Here is a 21,071-nt window from a genome sequence, read left to right as displayed (position 1 = left end):
TCCCATTTCACAGATGAGGAAGTTGAGATTTAGACAGGCTAGCTAACTTGAGCAAGGTCACACAGCTTAACAAGTCACAGAGCAGCTCACACATGCCACCTTTCTCCTGCATCTCCCTGACTTCTTGCAATTTCCATTGCTTTATGGCATTTTGGGTGCTCCACAGGAGGACTGGCATCTCTCAGAGCAGGGCCACAGCATGCAGACTCCCTTGGCCTCTTCTATCCCCCTGGGGCCCAGGTGGAGGTCCCCTGCCAGTAGTGTGACGTGCACTGTTGTGTGGGACAGAGATGGTGTCTGAGGGGCTGTTGTGTTCCCAAGCAGATGGAGTCTGGGTGGCTAGAATAGGGATGTGGCCTCATGATCAGGCAGAGCTTTGTCTCGATCTCTATGAAACTAACCCTCAGTCCCAAACCATGCCCCTGCCCTCCAGTCTCACAGCCTAGCTTGGGACACAGCCCTAAGATGACAGCCAAGCGCCTGCTGGGTAACAGGCAATCTGGTTGGTGCTTAAATGTACAGACCCGGGAGCCAGAATCCAGGTTTGAAAACAATGTCCACCACCTTCTCAGTCATATGTGACCTTAGGCAAATTACTAAGCCTCTCTGGGCCTCAGTCTCTTCATCTGTACTTTGAGAATAACAGACCAAAGCATCCATGTGTGAGCTCCCAGGTCCTCTCAGCCAGCCTTGGTGGCTCAGATCAGGCCTGGCACAGCACAATCCTGGTCCTGACTGTGCACACAGTTTCATAAACATCAACATTCAACAAGGCCATCTGTCACCAGGATGGATCAAGACAAAAAACAGACTGCTTCATAATTATGTATCTAAACAGAGACAAAACATGAATAGTGTCCAAACACAAAAATGACCAAACACTCTCCTGTTATATGGCGAATCAGAGTAAAAGCTTCTTCATTTTTTTTTTTTTTTTTTTTTTTTTTGGTACTGGGGATTGAACCCAGGGGCACTTTACCACTGAGCTAAGTCCCTAGTCCTTTTTATTTTAAGACAGGGTCTTGCTTAATTGCTGAGGCTGGTCTTGAACTTGCAATCCTCTTCCTGCTTCAGCCTCGCTGTGATTTCAAGTGTGAACTATTTTTTAAAAAAGCTCTTCTTTACCAGCTAAAGTTTCTGTCTCTTTCTAGACTGCCCTCTTTAGGCAAGATTTATTAAGACACCCAGCCCCAGAATTAGCTCCACTTCTTGACAGCATCCAGTCTAGAACAAAGTCTCACTGCCTTAAGCTCTCCCCCAAGTTCCCTAACCACCCAAACTTTCTAAAACCTTCCTAATGCCCTCTCACTGAGATCTCCACAGCACATGCTCTCCCTTGCTGCGAGGAGTTAGCGCACTCAGCTTGTTCAGCCCGGGTGCATTTCTGGTGGCCTGTGGCTGGAGTCATTGAAAGCCCTTATCTAACTGACCGTGGTTAAGACTATAGTTATCTTTACTTGGCATGTTGCCCACCTTAGACTCTAAATACACAGATATTTCCACTTATGATTTTTCTACCTTACAATGATATAGAAATGACATGCATTCAGTAGCAACCACACGCTAGAGTTTTATACATTTTTTTTAACCCCAGGCCAGCCATATGCTGTATAATCTCTCATGCTGCTGGGCAGCGGCTGTGACCCACAGCTCTGCCATCATAAGTCTCTATAACAAATTTGGTCTCCTAAGCCCCTGCCTCTATATTATAGGGCAGAAACCAACAGACAACAAGGAGGCAGTGTCTGGGGAGAAGAGCAAAGGGGCCTTGGAGACAAGGAGAAGAGCCCTGGGCTTGGGGATGTAGAGTACCCAAGATGTCCTCAGCAACCTTCCTGCTCCTCCTCTTCCATTCCTGACTTCCTTGACTGGATTCTAAGCCCTTCCCTCCAAGGCTGCCAAGCTGCTGAGTAAACACAGGTCTAGCAAGGCCCAAGGTGGGGGACAGTGTCAGCAGAGTCACAGTCAGTGTGGCCTGAGTCACTTCCTGACCCTTGCTCAAGAGGTGTCCAGAGCCATGGCCAGAGTAGCCAGCTGGTGCCCTGGAAGGACTGCACCTGCCTGGGCAGGGAAGGTGTCCCCAGTGTTCCTCACCTTCCTGGGTCCCTCTGCCACACCACAGAGAGATCTCAGTCTCTGCCCAGGGTCAGGTCCAAATACCATCCCCTTTTCCTGCTGGAACCTTTACCTGGGGAAAACAAAACAAAACAAATTAACAAACAAGACCCCTAAGTTTCTCTGGACAACTCTCTCTTGTCTGTGCCTAGTCCTAGAATCAGATTTCTAGAATTCAGACTCAGGACATCTTCCACTGATGCCACCAATCCAAAGGTCCCAAACTCCTACAGCACCCCCAGGTGTGTCTCCACCCTTTCCCTTCTCCTCCCAAGGTGTCTCAGGGCCAGAGCAGAAGAGGGGGCAAGGAAAGGGGGTAGGGAATGTGTCAGATACACAGGGCGGGTGTCCTGAGGGAGGCAGGGTTTGGTCAGTAGGCAGCCTTATATGGTGTAGGTGAGGCAGATCATTAAAACGCAGGCATTTCCTTTAAGGAGCAATGCTTCTCCTCCTAGAGATACTGCATATCCTGGTAGCCCAGAGACTGGGCTCTAGAATCAGCCTGTACCTGTGTCTTCACCCAGCTCTGCCTCATCAGTATGACCTTGGGCAAACTATTTAACCCCTTGCTACCTTGGGTGCCTCATCCCTAAAGTAAGGCTAATCATGGTACTGACTCACAGGCCTCTTACCGCGGCTGAGTTATGTATGTACAACACTTAAAATAATGACTGGCACATGGCAAACACAAGTGTTTATTTAAAAAAAAAAAAAAAAAAAATATATATATATATATATATATATATATATATATATATATAGAGAGAGAGAGAGAGAGAGAGAGACGGAGAGAAATGGGCTGTTTCTGCCTTTCATTCTCCATATATTTATTGATATTATATCCTGTCCCAGAGATGAAGACAGATTTTCTGCCTACAATAACTTTGCACAGTTCTGGGGGATCTTGCATCCCCCACCCACCCACAAATGGTCCTTCAGGTTGTGCCTAATGCCACAGGACTGTGTAGGAGGTGTTTCTACACAGGAGTTGGGGGCTCCCTAGTACAGATCCCCAGCTTGCTCCAGGCATCTAACAAATTCCTTTCCTTTTAAAGACACACTCTCTCTCTAACAAATGAAGCAAGTGGTCCCTGCCCTTTCCACCAGTCCACAAGTCACCCAAAGCATTTGTAGCCATTTTCTGCCCCTTATCCTGTTGCCCAGAGGACCTAGAGATTTAGTGTGAAAAAAAGAATTTTGGGGGGTGCCATTAGTCACAAGTGGTGCATGCATGGCCCTAGTTTGTCATGGTCCTCATGGGGCATCAGGAAGCCCACAAAAATCTGTGTTTCAAACCTGGAAATATGTATCTGTGTGGACATTTGGTATAAAATTAGTGATGTTTATTTTAGGTGTGAGAATGATATTGTGATTATTGGTTTTCTTAAATCTTTATCATTTGGAGATTTAAAAAAAAAATTATGGATGAGGACTGGGGTTGTGGCTCAGTGGTGGAGCACTTGCCTAGCACGTGTGAGGCACTGGGTTCGCTCTTCAGCACCACAAAAAAATAAATAAATAAAAATAGATAGTTATAAAAAATATGGATGAAATGATGCCTGGGTCTTGCTTCAAAATAAGGTAGCCCAGGGAGGGGGGTGGAGGAAATAAAATTGACTAGAGGACGTCGAGTTGGTGTGATGGCTGAAGCTGAAGAACAGTGTCCTGGGGTTCATGAGAACTCCATTATCTGTGGGAGTTTGTTTTCACAAATCGCCTTCAAAACTCCGGGGCAGCTCGTCCCACGGAGACCAGGACTGGAGGGAGCCGAGGCCCGGCTTCTTCAGGTCTCGTCCGCTCCCACCGGGTCCCGACGGCAGGAGCAGGCGGCAGTCCCGGGCGCGGCGCACCTGCGGGGCCTCGGGGCCACACACTCTGCGTGTCGGGCGGAAACGTGGGTGCGCTGGGCTGAGAGGCGGGCCCGGGCGTGGCGGCGCTCGGCGCACCTGGGCGAGCCGGCAGGTGGACGCGTCGCCGACCGGTGCCCCCGCCCCGGCGCGGGGGAGGAGCGGGTGGCGCGGGGCGGGATCGGCCGGGGACCGCGGGCGGCTGGGGCCCTGGGATCCCGGCGGGCAGCCACCGCAGCCGCCGCGCTGGGGCCGCCGAGATTGGGTGCCCGGGATGAGCCTTACTCGGAAAAAGGGCTTCTACAAGCAGGACGTCAACAGGACCGCCTGGGAGCTGCCCAAGACCTACCTGTGCCCGACGCACGTCGGCAGCGGGGCCTATGGCGCCGTGTGGTGAGACCCCCGGGCCTGCGCGGCCGCTTCGGGGCGCGGGGGGCGCCTGGGCGTCGAGGCGGGAGCTAGGCGGGCGCCCGTGCTCCTCCAGCAAGTCGTGGCGGGCGCCCCGCACGCCTCGGTCCTCCTGGACCGCCCTCCGCTGTCCCCTTCCCAGCACTACCCGAGGACACCAGGGTCCAGCGCCCTCGCGGGGTGGGGGTGGGGGGGCTTCCAGAAGCCGGGAAGGGGCGGTGGGCCAGACAGGGAAGGAGAGAGAAGCCTCAGGCTGCGCACAATCTGGCTCAAGGCCACCCCAGGCACAGGGGTGGCTGCGTGGGTTCTCTGTGGGTTGAAGTCGGACTGGATCGGTGCTCCAGGCTCTAATGTTATAAAGGGCTCCAGAGTTCATGGGGCAAATCCCCATCGTTGCAGCTGAGTCCACCGGGGCCCCTAGAGGGGGAAGGAACTTGCTAAATTGCATACTGAGATTCCTGAATCCTGTAGGCCTAAGAGTGTTTCTGCCCCCGGTGTGTTTCCCCTGCCCCCGTTGCGGCCACCCATTTCCCACAGCTTCCTGCTGTGCTCCAAGTTCTGGGTGTTGGGCATTGGATCCTCCCAGCTAGCCTGCTAGCCTTGTCTGGGATGCGGAGGTGAGGGTGGCCTAGGAGGTACCATCCGGGATCTGGAGTAGGTGCTACTCAGGAGGAAACCCGCTGCCCGCTGACCTTCCTGTGCCCCTGCAGCTCCGCCATCGACAAGCGGTCAGGGGAGAAGGTGGCCATCAAGAAGCTGAGCAGGCCTTTCCAGTCTGAGATCTTCGCTAAGCGGGCTTATCGAGAGCTCCTGCTGCTGAAGCACATGCAGCATGAGAACGTAGGCTGAGCCTGGGTGGTGGGAAGGCAGGGAGGGAGGCCCCAGAGGGCCGGCCACGGCCCTGCAGTGACCCTGATGACAACAATAATATATACTTATTGAGCACTGACTGCCCTCTTTGTACGTTGTAACATCTTTGCATGAACTGACTAGTATTATCCTTTCCATAAGGAGATAAATATTAGTGCCCCCGTGTCACTGATGGGGAAACTGAAGCATAGAAAGACTCCTGGTTATGTGGTTCATCAAGAGCAGAGCTGGGATTTGGATCTAGCCAACCAGACTGAGTACATGACCATTAGGCTATCCTGTCTGATAGAAACAACCAGAAAAGCCAATGATCCAGCTCTGGACCTGGCAACAGGGCTTCCCTCCAGGATACCTAGATTGGAGGGCGAACATTTCAAATAGTGATTGCCCAGGATTTTGTACATTTTAAGTCCCATCCCTTTCAGCACACCCCTCCTCTGTGGCCTTCAGTCAGGGGTGATCTTGCCTCTGACTGAACTCTCCCCATGGCAGGCAAGGACAGATGTGGCTGGAGATCCAAGTTCGAGATCAGGAGCCTGCTGGCTGAGATGTCTTTCCCCCTTCCCTCCTTTTCTTCTTTTAACCCTCGTGGTTTTAAGTCAAGAGTGAGTTTGTGCCACTTGACCTGAACACCAGGTGTGGAAGCAACCACTTTGTCTTCTCCCTACCTCCCCCTTTCCCCAGCCTGACTCTCCATTATAGTTTAACACAGGCTCCCTCCCAGATGGGGGAATTTGCCCCTTTTACTGCTTCCAAGCATTTTGGGGACCTGCTTCTTGCTCGAGGTGGTATAGCGGGACAGGATGGGCGCTCTTTTGACTGGGGCCCAGACAGAGTGGAGCGGAGGGGCAATGACTGTTCAGTCCTCACTGGCAACTTCCTTCCCAGGTCATTGGGCTCCTGGATGTCTTCACCCCAGCCTCCTCCCTGCGCAACTTCCATGACTTGTGAGTAAGGCTGCGCTGAGTTCTGGGCAATTGCAGGTCTTGCTTGCCGCTCAGCAGTAAGTTGGGGGAATATCTTGATGGTCTTTCCTGGGTGGAGGGCTTGCTGCCCTGGCAGTCCCCATGCCTGTGGGCTGTCAAGATGAGGTTCTCTCTGGAGAGGTAGCATCAGCCCAGAGTGGAAGAAAAGCAGGCAGAATGGGGGTGGGGGGGGTCTTGTCTGGTACCTGCCTGGTAGGGAGCTGTCTGCACAGTTACTTTGCTTGTTACCCAGTTTTACCACCACAAAGGCATCCCTGCCAGTCCCCACAGGGTTTACACTGTCTCCCTTTACCGTTCTCCAGGGGCCCAGGTGTAGCTCAGGACCATAGGCCTTTTTCTAGCTTGACGTGAGGATCAGGTACCCTTGGCTGCCTCTGGGATATTTGCCAGTTATACAGAACCAGGACATGTAATCGCTGAGTTTGCCATTGCAGTGTCTGAATGAGACGGGACAGATTAGACAATATTGTGATGTTCAGGATTCGAGTGGAGGCCAACAGCTGGCTTGGCCCAGCTTCCAGTCCAGACTCAATTCCACAAACAGCCACAGGTCCATGGAGGTTTGGAGCAGGGCAGTGATGTGGTCAGACTCAATTTGGGGTATGCACTCAAGCAGCAGGGAGTACCTCCAGAGAGGAGGGAAGACATGGAGGCCAGTGGAACAGACCTGGATCTACAGTCGAAGGGAAGGGGATATTGATGGCAGACTGACACCTGTTTGGGAGGCAGCACTAAAAAATATCGTGTCTTTTGGGATGCAGGGGCTGAGTGAGGAGGTGTAGGTAGGGAGATGCTTGGGCTCCTGCTTGGAATACAAGGCAGACGAAGAACAGACCTTGGGGGAAAGATAATGAACTTCACTTTGGACACTTCACTTTTATAGAACCTTGAACATTCAAGTGTTTAATCAGAGTTGCAAATAAATATGAACCTCAGGAGAGGTTCAGGGTTAATGATATGGATTGGATTAGTGATACAGATTTGGTTTGGAATAATCACCTTTGAATGGTAGTTGAAGCCCAAGAACAGGTGTAAAACATGATATGATAATATGATTCTGAGCCACATTAGAGGGAAGGTAGAAAAGGATGAGCAAATCAAAATAAAGCTGATCAGCTGGGCATAGTGGTGCACACCTATAATCCCAGCAGCTTGGGAGGCTGAGGAAGGAGGATCTTGACTTCAAAGCCAGCCTCAGCAATTTAGTGAGACCCTAATATATATATATATAAATTTATAGATATATGTATATATAAATTTATAGATATGTATAAATTATATATATAATTTATATATATATATATATGAAACTGATTAGAGAAAGAGGGGGAGTTGGCAGAGAATTTTCAAGGAGTATTGGACTTTGTGAAAGGAAAAAACAGGAAGAAAAGGATCCTGGTGACTTTGTGGGGTGGTCACTGAGCAATGTGGCTGTAGGACAGGAACAGAAGCCAGGTTGTCAGGGAATGGAGTGTGAATGCAGAGTCAGGGAGTATGGAACACCCTTCTAGAAGTTTTGTGGCAAGAGAGGAAGAAGTAGTGGTCACTTAAAGAAGCAAAGTTGCCAGGCCTTGATGGCACACGCCTGTAATCCCAGCGGTTTGGGAGGCTGAGGCAGTAGGATTGTGAGTTCAAAGCAGGCTCAGCAACAGCAAGGCGCTAAGCAACTCAGTGAGGTCCTGTCTCTAATAAAATATAAAAAAAGGGCTGGGGATGTGGCTTGGTGGCTTAGCACCCCTGGGTTCAATCCCTGGTACCAAAAAAAGAAAAAGAAAGAAAAAAGCAGCAAAGTTGCAAAACTTAAGCAACATTGTGAGCCAGAAGAAAGGACCAGGGTTTATGCAGAAGTAAAGGACACAGCAGAGGGATTATGTGTGCAACAAGGTCCTGGAGAGGAGAGGGTATGGTCAGGCAGAAGGTGGCTTCAAGAATTTAGGGACCCTTGGAGATGGCATCCACTATGTCTGGTTTTAAAAATATTTGTTTGGTAATCTGTTGTCTTTTGTTCTGGAATTTTGCTGTTACTACCTTGAGTAACAGTTACATTTTGCTGACCACGACTTGTTTTGTAATCCCACAAGAGGGTGCAACACCCCAGCCACCTTCTTCTTCCACCTTCCTGAAAATTGTTGTATTGTTTCCTTCTTGGAAGGGCAGACATTTGTTAGTGGCGCCAGCTCAGCTGGGCATGAACCCCTGAGAGAGAAGACATTTGGACAGAAACAGAAGGAAATACTGGCAGATGCTTCTAGCTCCCAGCTGAGGTTTGCTGTGGAGTGTGAAGGAGGCAAGGAGAGGGCACCTTTGAAGAGCGGGAACACAGCTCCACTTAGTTTTCCTGAGCAGGCTCCAATGCCATGTTTACCCTGCGCTCTGCCAACTGGGCAGCCTGCCACAGGGACGGCGGAAGCCAGGAGCCCTGAGGCCCGTATGAGCCTGATTCTTCTTACGCCTTCTTGCCTGAGATCATCTCTAAGGCTCTGTTCTGTCCCCACCACTGTGCCCCACCTCTGAGCCAAGACCTGGGTCTGGGTGGGGGCTGGAGCTGTGCCAAGAAGTCCTCGTGCCTTCCAGCTACCTGGTGATGCCCTTCATGCAGACAGACCTGCAGAAGATCATGGGGATGGAGTTCAGTGAGGAGAAGATCCAGTACCTGGTGTATCAGATGCTCAAAGGTCTTAAGGTGGGTGGGGGCTATGAGGATGGCAGAGAGGGTTCCTTGGTGTTGAGACGCAAGGTTCAGGGAGGGCTGGAGGGAGGGCATCCTAATGGGTGAAGGAGGTTACCGGGCGGCCTGCAGAGCTGGCTTGGAAACTGGAGTGCAGGACTCACCCTTCTCTCTCTCTCCCACTCAGTACATCCACTCGGCTGGGGTTGTCCACAGGGTGAGTGCTTTCTCTGCTTTGATTCTCAGGGGTCCCTGACCCACTCCTGGAAAAGTGGGGTCCTCTAGCAACTAGGGAGTTGGGAGAGTTGGGGAGAGAGGAGGATTTTCAGGAACACAGAATATGGATTTTTCAGACCCAGCTTTGGCCTGGGAAGGCCTGTGTGGAAGAATTGTTGTATGGTGGAGACTTTTGTGGGGGAATTGTTACAAAGGGAGCCCTGAGCTGGGGTGTCAGGCTTCAGGAATCAATCAGGAGACTGTAGAGCTGGATGGGTCCCTAGAGAACACTGAGTGTAACCCTCATTTTACACATGAGGAAACAGCCCAGAGAGGGCAAGGGGCCTGGCTAAGGCCAGGTGCTGGGGGTGGCAGAGCCAGAAGGAGCTCTGTCTCTGTCTCTCAGCCCAGTGCTCACTCTGTGTCCTCCCACCCAGGACCTGAAGCCAGGCAACCTGGCCGTGAACGAGGACTGTGAGCTGAAGGTGAGTGGGCTGGGGACAGGTCCAGTCCGGGTTGGGGTGGGCCCCTTCTTGCAGGAGCTCCTCAGAGCTGCTCCAGAGCGCCTGCTCTGCCAGCTCCTTCCTCCTGTGCCCCTTGAGCCTTAGATCCTGGATTTTGGGCTGGCACGGCCTGCGGATGCTGAGATGACTGGCTACGTGGTGACCCGTTGGTACCGGGCCCCTGAAGTGATCCTCAGCTGGATGCACTATAACCAGACTGGTCAGTTGTCGGCTGCTGGGGTGGGGGCTGGGGCTGGCCTGCTCTGGCAGCTTCCCTGAGGTCATCCGGTTACTCTGTGTGACTGATCGCAGGGTCTGGTCAGACGGGCCAGGTGACACTTCCTTCCTCCCTCTGCAGTGGATATTTGGTCTGTCGGCTGCATCATGGCTGAAATGCTGACCGGGAAAACTCTGTTCAAGGGGAAAGATTGTATCCTTTCCTGGAAACACCAGACCTAAACCGGGGACCATTCCTTCAGGACACACTTTATTTAAATAACTCTGTCTTTCTTAGTGCAAAAGTAATACCCACTGTCGGTAGAATGATTTTAAAATGCAGATTTGCAGGCACAGGGGACATGGAGTCTGTCCTGCTCAGTTGGCAGTGCCAGGGTTAGGGGAGAAGATAAGGAAATAAGGGTGGCTGAGAGAGATGAGGGCTAGGAGGTCCATGTGCTCCGACAGCATTTTTCAGGAGGGACCCCTCCTTCTTGGCCTGGCCCATGGCCTGACCCATCTGGAGGACCTCGGGAAACGGTCTGAAGGCTGAGCCTCCTGTCCTGAGAGCAGGAAGTGGTCAGGCAGGTCTAGAGCCTGCACCATGGCCACAGAGAGGGTGGGCTCTGACGCATCAGCCGAGAGTGAGGGGGCACCTTAACCACTGCCAAGACCTGGACCAGTTGACCCAGATCCTGAAAGTGACTGGGGTGCCAGGCGCGGAGTTTGTGCAGAAGCTGAATGACAAAGCGGTGGGTAGCAAATGGCCTGAGTGGGCCTAGGCTATGGGCTTGGCTGACCTCAGGGCCAGGTGGGTGGGGGGGGCCTTTGAAATGAGGACTCACCTGTGTCTTCCCATAACGCCCCTCTTCCCTGGCAGGTGTTCATGCCACCTTGGTCTCTCGGCCTAAACCTTCAACTCTGCTCTGGGACTTTTCTGAAATCCCTGCTTGGTACCCTGAGGCCTGAGGAATCCCATGCTTTTCTATCTTCTAGGCCAAATCCTACATCCAGGCCCTGCCACAGAGCCCCAAGAAGGACTTCACTCAGCTCTTTCCACGTGCCAGCCCTCAGGGTGAGTCTTGGGCTTGGTCCCCGGGGGCCTCCCAGTCCCTCATGGCAGGCGGGCTCCCCCAGGCCTGGGGTGGGAGACTCATGGTTGTTCTGTAGCCACAGACCTGCTGGAGAAGATGCTGGAACTGGATGTGGACAAGCGTCTGACGGCCTCACAGGCCCTCGCCCACCCCTTCTTTGAACCTTTCCGAGACCCTGAGGAGGAGACTGAGGCCCAGCAGCCATTTGACGATGCCTTAGAGCACCAGAAACTCACAGTGGACGAATGGAAGCGTAAGAGCCGGATCCAGCTCCTCCCTCTCTGCCTTCGGCCTGTCTCCTTGTTTTCATGCTTGGCTTCTGCTGGCCCCACCTGCCACCCGAGACTCCTGCCCGCTTCCCTCCAAGTGGCTATGATTTCCTGTGTGTTTTCTCTTTGGACTGATCTCACTCCATGCGGGCTGTGGGCTGGGCTCCCTCCTAAGCATCCTCCCGCTCACCTGAAAGCACCCTGTCTCTCTTAGAGCACATCTACAAGGAGATCGTGAACTTCAGCCCCATTGCCCGGAAGGACTCGCGTCGCCGGAGTGGCATGAGGCTGCAGTAACTCTTCCAGCCAGGCCCCCGGCTGAGCCAGGGGACTACCATGTGGCGCCACCAGCAGACACTGCCCCAGAACCAATATTTCATTGTCACTACTAAAGTCTCTACCCTTCACAGATTATATATAGCCTCTCAAGCAGAAGATAGAAGTGCCTTCCCCAGACATAGGAATGGGGCCAGATAGAATTCAGTGGTGTTGATGGGGAGGAAATAGCTCTGATCAAAATGAGTTGCATTAAAATGCCTGTCTGGGGAATCACCTGAGTGTGGGGTCCTTTCCTTTCCAGCTGTAGGGGTGCTGAGAGGGTTGGGTTGAGTCGGACCACCCATCAATGGCCATGATGGTGTATCAGTTTCTTAGAGCTGCTGTAACAACTACTCACAAACTAGGAGGCGTAAAACAACAGAAATTTTATTCTGTCACAGTTCTGGAGGCCAGAAGTCCAAGATCAAGGTGTTGGTGAAGCCAACCTCTCTCAGAAGATTGTAGAAAACAATCCTTCCTTACTTCTTTAGCTGCTCCGGGCATTCCTTGGCCTCTCTTGGCCTGTAGTGGCATCACTCCAACCTCTCCAGTGTCTTCACATGACCTTCTCTGTGCCTCCCTCTGTCTGTCCTCTGATATGGGAACACCAGTCATTTTCTAGGTCCACCCTAATCCAGCATGATCTCATCTCAATCCTGATTATGACTGCAAAGACTATTCTCAAATACAATCATATTCTGAGGCTCCAGGGGGATATTAATTTTGGGGGGGGCAGGGGACAGCGTTCAACCCTGTCCTGGGCCCTGTGCTCAGACCTTGTGCTCTGTGTGGAGCCAAATGTGTTTGACTGCTAAAGGAAGAGTGTGGCGGAGGGAACTGCAGCTGGGGAGGCGTTGCATCCAGGTTATTTTGGGTGAGCAAGAGGCAATCAGATAGGCTTCGGCAGTGGCTTGTTGACTGGGAGCTGCTTGGCTTTACGGCAAACCGAGCTGCTCCTTTCCCCTTTGGGGAGATGGCCTGTCTCTCCCGAGATTTAACCTGACAATGCCTAAGGTTCTTTTGTTCAGGTTTGAAAAACTTTAATAGAATAAATTCCCATTTGTACCAGTCGTCAGGAGCCTGCTCTGGGGTTCCCGCCCTGGGCATGGTGGGTCTCAAACATCCCCCTGCATCAGAAGAACGTGTTGAAATGCAGATTCCTGGGCCTGGAGTTGAGACCCTAGAACGCATATGTGAATGAGGACCCCTCATGCTGACTCAAGCCCAGTGGTTCTGATGGAAGTCAGTCCACGTTTAGAGAAGCTTCTAGCTGATCTCAGTACCACTTTGTCAGGAGGCTTGGGTGAGAAAGTGGAAGACGCCAGCCAGGGGGGCAGGTGTGGGTCATATATGCTTCACTCTCGCTTCATGTTAAGACTGCGGTCAGATGGAGCAGTTTTAGGGCAGTGAAACTCTTCTGGGTCATCCTGCCACAGTGTATATGTGTTGTCTCTGTTAAACTTAGCACAATGCCCCCTCAAATCAGCTATAAGCTTCGGTTGGTAACAATGTACCAGTTTTTGTTCATCATTTTTAACAATTCATCACACCAGAGCAAGATGGTAATAATGGAAAACAATGTACCAGTGTTGGTTTATCATTTGTAACAATTTATCACACTAGTGCAACATGGGGGAACCCTTTGTACTTTCTGCAAAACTAAAATGGCTCTAAAAATAAAGTTGATTAGTAAACAACAAAATCCCTGAGGCCCCAGAGAGATGAGGTCAGATACCAAGGGCTAGGAAGTGCTGGAGGCAGAGTAAGAACCCAGGCAGGCTTGACTACTGTGCCAAAGGCCCCAGACAAATCTGGTCCCTGGGGTTGCCTAGCCTCCCTCCCAGGAGCCTAGCTCTCCAGCCCCTTCACTGCTGGCTGTGTCCATGGGCCATTCTCTCCCACGGAGAGGATGGTCATCAATACAGGGCAAGTCCTTGGCTGGGACTGCCCACGTCCTGCCTTAGCTCTGGCCTTCCCAGTTACTAAGCTGACCCAGGTTCCATGAATCTAAACCTTTCTAAGTCTTCTTCTGAGACTCCTCACCAGCTCCAAGGAAAGGGTCCCACCTTTTCAGCCTGGCATTCACAGCCTCCAGCACCCTCTCCAACCTCACCAATCTCACTGCCTCCCATGGTCCTCATGCCAGTGTGGCCTGCTACAGGACAACCAGTCCTGGGGTCCACCATAAAACTCAGCTCACACATTATCAGGTTAAAGGCTCTGCAAGTCCCAAAGAAATAGAGTTCTGTTCTAGTTTCTTTAATCCAGAGCTTCCCAAATGTGCTGAGCCAGAGGACCTCATTTTCTTCTGACAGTGCCACATACTCAGCCCTCTACTCAGTGCAGCCCAGCTCATAGGTCACCACACTGCGTCTCCCCAGCAGGCCTAGAGCCTGCACTTCCCTCTGCTTAGCACACTTTCTACCCCTCTCAGTAACAGGGGTTCATCTGATGCTTTGACTACACCCTTTGTGACTTTGAAACTTACAGGTTGTTGTTGTTTTTCTTTTTCTCAATCTTCTTTTCCCTAAGCTTCTCCTCCCTGATCCCCTCCCTGATCTCATTTTCTCTGTAAAAGCCCCCTGTTTCTGCTGATGGGAAGAATCACAGCCTTTGGGACAGGAGTCTCCTGTGTTTCTTCTTTGCTAGCAAAACAATAAACTGTCTTTTTTCCTTTTTCTCAAAACCGTGTCCTGTTATTGGTTATTGGATTGACATCAGGGACAAGGACAGAATTTTTGGCAACACCTCCACCCAGGGAAATCTTCACCCTCTGAGACTGTCTCAGGCCTCCCTCAGAGAACAGAGCTTCCTCATGCCCCAGGCCCTCTGTGAGCAGCATGTCCAGTGTGTGTGGTAGGCCTCCCCCCTCCAATGCCCACTCTAACCCCTGCTCCAAACCAATATCTGTGAATGCAAGAATGCATGGTGTCCCAGGGACCTGTTCAATCAGACCAGTTGTGGTACTGAGAAACTGATGTGACTCCATTTTTGAGAAATAGCCCCTACCTCAGAGCAAAGCCTGTCCAAGGAAGGGGACATGACCCTTGTCCTTGGAAAAACCCACAGAGCACTCCTAGGCACATACCCACCCTGCTGAGGTGTTTATCTACAAATAACAGGAGATCTGCGGAGCCAGGTGTCCCTGACTCAGTTAGGCTAGGTGAAGACCCATAGCAACCCCCCTAGCAACCACCAATCAGCATGAGACAGAGAAAATACCTTGGATGCCAGATGACCCCCCAGTAGTTTAATGGTAGTTGATAACATGTTGGGAAACCATGTAGTTTAACACGTACTCCCCTTGTGGCCAAAACCAATCAGTTCAAAGGAATCCCCCTCTTGTACTAACCAATCACCCCTACCCAACTTGTTCCCACCAGTGAATGTGCTAATGAATGTTAAGAATTGTTGTTTGATTTTCCCGCAGTATGGAATGATTTGCTGTGTGATGTTGTGAAGCATAGAGTATCCCCCAAAACCTATAAAATCTCACTGAACAAAGGACCGGGGCTCACTCCCTGGGACCGCTGCAACGAAACGGTTGTGAGTCCAGGCTCCAGCTTGCAATAAAGACTCTTGTGTGAGTGCATCGGATTCGGCTCCTGGAGGTCTATTGGGGTCCCACGAATCTGGCATTACAGTACCAGGGCGGTACTGAAGACAGCAGAGAGTGTGACAGGAGGCAGAATTGGGTGACCCTGAAAGAAAGTCTCTCCCAAACTCCTGTCACCCCTCAGCATCCCTCCAGTCCATTCCTCACTCCAGGATTAAACTAGTCCCTTCCCTCACAGTTATCTCAAACCTGAGACTCTCTCCCCAGGCGGGAGAAGGTGCTCACAATATGGAGGGGCTGGTGGGCTCGGGCCTTGCTCCCAGGGCACACAGCCAACACGACAGGAAACAGGTGACTGGTGACTAGGGCAAAAGGGCTAAGCGTGGGGGTGTCGCGACTTCCCTGCTCTTGACTGGCAGCACCTCCTAGGACAGGAATCACGCTCGGGCCTGGGTGGATGAGGTCCGGCTTTGCCCTGTGGCTAAGGAGGTGGCTCAGAATGCAGAATACACAAGGAAGCAAAAACAGTGACTGGGGACAGTTCTATAGCAGCCCTCCATTCCCTCCTTTGTGAGCTGGAGGGTGTCTTTTTACAATAACAGCCCCTCTCCCAAGGCCACTGCGGCCTGGATCATCCTTGAGCGCCGTTATCAGCTGAGTTGTCCCAAGGTGGGGCCTGCCTAGTGTGAGGATCAGACCGGAACTGCTGGCCAGGGTGAGCGGGTGGGTGTTGCCCCCAGCTGCCTCCAGGACTGGAAATTGGCTTGAAAGGGGACAAGGCTGAACTTTCTCCTGGCCCATTGGAATGGCTTGTGTTCTACTCTAGCCAGGTGCAGTGGCCCCCGTCCTGTATAGCGGCCCAGAAGGCCGAGGCAGAAGGTCAGCCTCAGCTGCTTAGTGAGGTCCTGAGCACTTAGGGAGACCCTGTCTCAAAATAAAACATAAGGGCTGGGGATGTGGCTCAGTGGTAAAATGGTTCAGTCCCCAGTACCAGAAAAAAAGAAATGGCTGTGCCCTCTACCAGGCACAGTAGAGGGCACAGCCCTCTCGCCAGCCTTTCTCCCCTCTCATGACTTCCATGTCTTTCCTTTCAGTGGAAAAAAATTCCCTGGGACATGCCCTTCCTCATCCCCAGTGAGCTCTGCTCCGTCCTCGGTCCCCCTAAATCCCCTGAGAGGAGGATAGGGATTTCCAGATTTTCCCATTGGCAGTCATAGCCCAGCGTCACTCAGTCCAGCTGAATATCCAATGAGTTGTCACAGCCATGGTCATTCCCAGGCCCTCGTTCAAAGGTTGAAGAACAAGGATGGTGCCACCTGAGCAGCTGCCCTCACTCTGGGCCAGGTCATAGCTGAGTGGCAATAGGGATTCTCTCGGCCACTGGCTCTTGACCTTTCTTTGTGCCATGGATCCCCTTCTCAAAACAATATTTATTTTTTATTTTTTTTTTTTGAGAGAATTTTAATATTTATTTTTTAGTATTCGGCGGACACAACATCTCTGTATGTGGTGCTGAGGATCGAACCCGGGCTGCACGCATGGCCGGCGAGCACGCTACTGCTTGAGCCACATCCCCAGCCCCAAAACAATATTTTTAAATGCATGAAATACATAGGATGACAAAGGAAGTTGTACTGCCATCCAGCTATCAAAATTTTTTCAACTTTTTTTTTTTGTGGGATGTGATAATCTGTGGGTTTCTTTATTAGCACATCTAATTACAAGACCTAGTGATGGGCCTACTCACTACTATAAATCTGAAGTAGAGATGAATCTAAATGATGCTTTGGGACACCTACAGTTTTACAGGGATAGGAGAAGCTCTGTGATTTCTACTAGTGCTGCTAATATGACTGGAGTTTGCTAACTTCATTCCTAACAGAGGAAATCGGGGTGAGTGGAAATAAAGTGGTGATAATTTTCAATCGGAGTTCATGGGCCTTGTGTTTTATGGTTCATGAATTCCAGATAAGAAGTCCTGGTCTAGATATTAAAACCTTAGTCTTTTCTGCTATTCCTCAACATTCCAGATAAGAACACCTGTTCTAGGTATTGAAATGTGACCTTAGGTATTCTCTGTTAGTCCTTAACAACACCTGACCCTCCCCTTGTATGATAGGAGCGGGTAGGAAATGTGCTACTCTGCCCATTCCCTGAGCTTGGTACCTCCAACTAGGTCGGGATCAGTCTGCCTGGGGCATTTTTTAAAATGGAATTTCTGGAGTGTTCTACATCTAGTTTGCAACATGATTAGCATGCTGCTGCCCTGAAGTACTTCCTATGAAGGCCCAGAGTAGGGACTGGGGCCAGGCCCCTGTGTCTTACCACCATGATGTTCTTCCCATGACACAGGGGCATGGTTGCTTTCTTTTCTTTCTTTTTTTTTTTTTTTTTTTTTGGTACTGGAGATTGAACTCAAAAACACTCTACCTCTGAGTTATATCCCAGCCCTTTTTTATTTCTGTCTTGAGACAGGGTCTCACTAAGTTGCTGAGTCTGGCCTTGAAATTTTGATCCTCCTTCCTGGGGCATTAGATGACAAGTAACATGATAACTTGTTGAGGTTAATTTATGTTATTTTTTTTTTTTCTTTCTGCATTACTGCCTGTCCTCCCAACCACCATAGGCACGAAGGAGCCACCAGACCTTGGGGCAGACTCATGTTAAGAGGTCAAGAGAAGAAGTTGCCAGCAAGATACTTATTCTGGGCTGGGGTTGTGGCTCTGCGGTAGGGCACTCACCTAGCATGTGTGAGGCGGTGGGCTTGATCCTCAGCACCACACAAAAATAAATAAAATATAGGGAATTGTGTTCAACTACAACTAAAAAAGTAAATTAAAAAGAAAAAAACTGTTCCTCTGTTTTCTTAAATGTCTTACTAGTGAGAATGTTTTGCCTGGACTCCAGGACAGGGAAAGGTTGGGGTGAAGGAGGGAAGAGCTTTTGAAAAGCACCATGGCTTAGAGAGGAGGATTCTCCTGAGGGAAGAAGGAGGAGGCCCATAAGTGCCTGGTTCATTTGGGACTCTGCCCAGCTCCCTGTCAGCAAAGTCCAGGAAGAGGCCACTGGGTGCACTCAGGGAGGCTGGAGCCAAAACATAGGCTTCCTGGTCTTGGTTGAAACTCCTGTGTCCTAGGTGGGGGCCTGGGGCAGCAGCACCCTGCACCAAAAAAGCCCTGTGGACCTTCACTGTGGTCTTCTTTGACAGATTGTCACCGACCATCAGCTCCTTTCCGGTCTTGCTTAAGGAACCCACATTTGGTTCAGGCTGCAGCTTGGGAAGGTGGGCCTTCCCTCCAGCTCCAGGGGGCATCCCAGGATGCTCTAAACCAAGGGGTGATTATTTTTTCTTGGCTAGTGATTGATTGAGGATTCACTTCCAGACAGAAGGACTTGGGAGAAGTCGAGGAAACAGAAGACTCTTCCTCTTCCCCTCTGAATCACCCCGTCTTCCTGACATCTCCTCTTCGTCCTCCTCAGCAGTTCTGTTCTTAGCTCACCACGTCTCCTCCCGCCAAGGAAGGATTCCCATACTGGCTCTTCACCGCTGCCCAGATGTCTTAAGACAGCTGTGTTCACCTCTCTGATTGCTCCCCCTGGCTCCTGAGCAAACACCTCACATTTGCCCTCAGTCTTTACCCTTCTTCTATCAAGACTCTCTAACTGCTCCAACAGTGTCTGTTCCATCAGTCTTCAGGCCCTGCAGCCACCCCTTTGACAGGGAGCCCCTCTGCCATACCCCAGTGCCCTTCAGCTCTGTTTCTCCAATTCCCACCACTGATCTAACCTCCTCCCGCTGCTGATACGACTCAGAGAGGGAGACCCTCAGCCCACTGCATCTCCTTCTCCACCTGCCTAGCCCAGATCTGCCTTCCTTGGTTTTCTGCAGAATCCCACCCTGCGCCACCCCATCTCTTCCCACTTAATGTTCCTAAATAACCTGCCCAGACCAGCTCCCAATGGACTCTAACCTGGTCCCTGCGCCCTTCACCTTTGGGCTACTCAGGTGGGCTATTTTGCTGGCCTCTGCCTGCTCCACCTTGCTTCCCTGTTCACTTATGTCTTCAGGAGCCCTGCGTGAGAATGCTCCCCACAGCTGGGCCATGCCCACACGTCCAGGCCCCTCTGTGCCAGCACCACTGCAGGGATTCCTCCCTCTGGGGTCTCCCTTTTCTTACCTGTTCTGCTGCCAGATTATTCTTCCCTAATGCTACGGAGACATCTCATCCCCCCTGCTTAAAAGCCAAAGGCAGCTCCGTCCTGCCTGCAGGACCAAGGGCCTCCCCCTGACCATCCAGGTCAGATCTGCGCAGTCAGAACACAACCTGCTCCTGCCTGCTCTGGATCTGCAGCCTCTTGGGGAGGGTCTGAGGTAACCGCAGATTGTGCCCTTAAAAGCATGGGCTTTGTATCCAAAGAGACCTGGGGTTGTGTCCTGGGTTTGTCATTTATTAGCTACATGTATCAGTTGGAGTCCTTCTGAGAAAAAGAACCAACAGGATATGTATAGAACCTGTGAATCCATCTATCCATCCATCCATCCACCTACCTATCAATCAATCAATCATCTTTCTATCTGTATTTAATCTCTGTCTACTATTTATCAAGAGATATTTATTGTAGGGAAGTGTCTCACATGATTATGGGGGCATTAGCAAGTTTGAAATTCCTGGGGCAGGCCAGGCAGCCTGGAAACCCAGGCCCTGTTGCTGTCTTGAGTCAGAATCCCTTCTTCTCCTGGAGCCTCAACTTTTATTTTAAAGCTTTACCTGATTGCATGAGGCCCACCCACATTAGGGCAGGCAACATGCTCTATTCACAGCCCACTGGCTGTAAATGTTAATCTCATCTACAACATTTCCTCAGAGCCACATCTAGAAGATTGTATAACCAAACAGTCAGGCACAGGGCATAGCCAAGTTGAAACAGAAGTAACCATCACACCATTGTTTAGAGGCAGGGAATTTTACTCCCCGAAGCAAATTTCCTTCTCCACAATAGAATCTTAGAGAAGCTTAGGCCACACAGGACTAGTGAGGGTTAAGGGCACACAGAGTGCACGGTCAATGTTAGCTGTTCTACTGCTGATGTGTTTGCAGCAGTAAGTGCTTCAAAACACTGTGGAGGAAGACAATGTTCTTGGGTACACTAGACAGGGCTGCTGTTCCCAAGCTTGTGCTCGACCTGCCTAGGTACAGTACCAACCCACAGAGGCGAACCAACCTTATTCCCATTTAAGGCCCCATCCCAACAGGCTGGTCCAGAACCTTTAGTTCATGTGAAAATTTTCAAAGTAGAAACTCTTCCAGAATTCTTCACTGTTCTTTCTTGTGGGGAGAAGAAGAAAGTCTCTCCATTGGCTCTCTTCATCTTTGAGATAGTGTGGGCCTTGGAACAGCAGGTCAGGAAGAATTGCATTTCATCTCTTCACCAGTCATTTCGTGTTTCATAAGAGAAGAATATTCATGCCAGTAAGCAACAAGTGCGAAACCAGATGATGGTTTTGTCCTTGGAGATCAGGAAAACAAGCTGAGATGGCTACATTGTGAAATGCTGTTACATCCAGAGAGAGTAACTGTTCTTAATGGAGTATGTCTATCTCTTGTTTCCCTTCCCCCTCCTGTCCCTCCTCCTCCTCCTCCCCCCACTCCTCCTTTCATCTCTTCTTTAAAACCATTGTTGCCCACTGTCTGACTACCTCTATTGTGCTCAGCCTAAGCATCAATTTTTAAAAAACAGGTGCACTGGGATATGGGTCTGTCTGCTTCTCCCTGAGATCTTTCCATAGTTTCTACCCAACTAACTGGAAGGTGACCAGGAGTCCACCTGCTGCTCCTGTTTCTTGTCCTCTTTCGCAGTGAAATATCCCTACAGTCCTCTCTCAGAACTGGCAATAAGGAGGCGTACTGGTCAAGTCTTTTGTAGAATATCCCTCACTTTGGGGTTTATCTGATATTTTTCTCATGATGGGACTGCTGTAATGTGTTATTGGGAGAAAGACCACA

At 50.8% G+C, this 21,071-nt stretch overlaps 1 protein-coding gene across 1 annotated transcript; it reads left to right on the top strand.

Moving 5' to 3' along the window:
• The first annotated feature begins 4,236 nt into the window (after nucleotides 1-4,236).
• On the top strand, nucleotides 4,237-11,489 carry Mapk13 (mitogen-activated protein kinase 13). The gene is made up of 12 exons (XM_076860199.1): nucleotides 4,237-4,355; nucleotides 5,081-5,210; nucleotides 6,129-6,187; nucleotides 8,801-8,909; nucleotides 9,082-9,111; nucleotides 9,548-9,595; nucleotides 9,719-9,833; nucleotides 9,972-10,043; nucleotides 10,502-10,581; nucleotides 10,826-10,904; nucleotides 11,000-11,176; nucleotides 11,407-11,489. The coding sequence occupies exons 1-12, from the start codon at nucleotides 4,237-4,239 to the stop codon at nucleotides 11,487-11,489; spliced, it is 1,101 nt and encodes a 366-aa protein (XP_076716314.1).
• Nucleotides 11,490-21,071: the final 9,582 nt, after the last annotated feature.

This window comes from Callospermophilus lateralis, chromosome 6 (assembly GCF_048772815.1).
Source record: "Callospermophilus lateralis isolate mCalLat2 chromosome 6, mCalLat2.hap1, whole genome shotgun sequence".
NCBI lineage: Eukaryota > Metazoa > Chordata > Mammalia > Rodentia > Sciuridae > Callospermophilus > Callospermophilus lateralis.
The sequence above is the reverse complement of the archived record's forward strand: the minus strand, read 5'-3'. Positions and strand labels throughout refer to the sequence as shown.

Excerpts from the sequence above, each read along its gene's own strand:
- Mapk13 (XM_076860199.1), top strand. The coding sequence starts at position 4,237 with ATGAGCCTTACTCGGAAAAAGGGCTTCTACAAGCAGGACGTCAACAGG. Across the intron at positions 9,112-9,547 it reads CGGCTGGGGTTGTCCACAGG|GACCTGAAGCCAGGCAACCT; the intron begins GTGAGTGCTTTC and ends CCTCCCACCCAG. Across the intron at positions 9,596-9,718 it reads ACGAGGACTGTGAGCTGAAG|ATCCTGGATTTTGGGCTGGC; the intron begins GTGAGTGGGCTG and ends CTTGAGCCTTAG.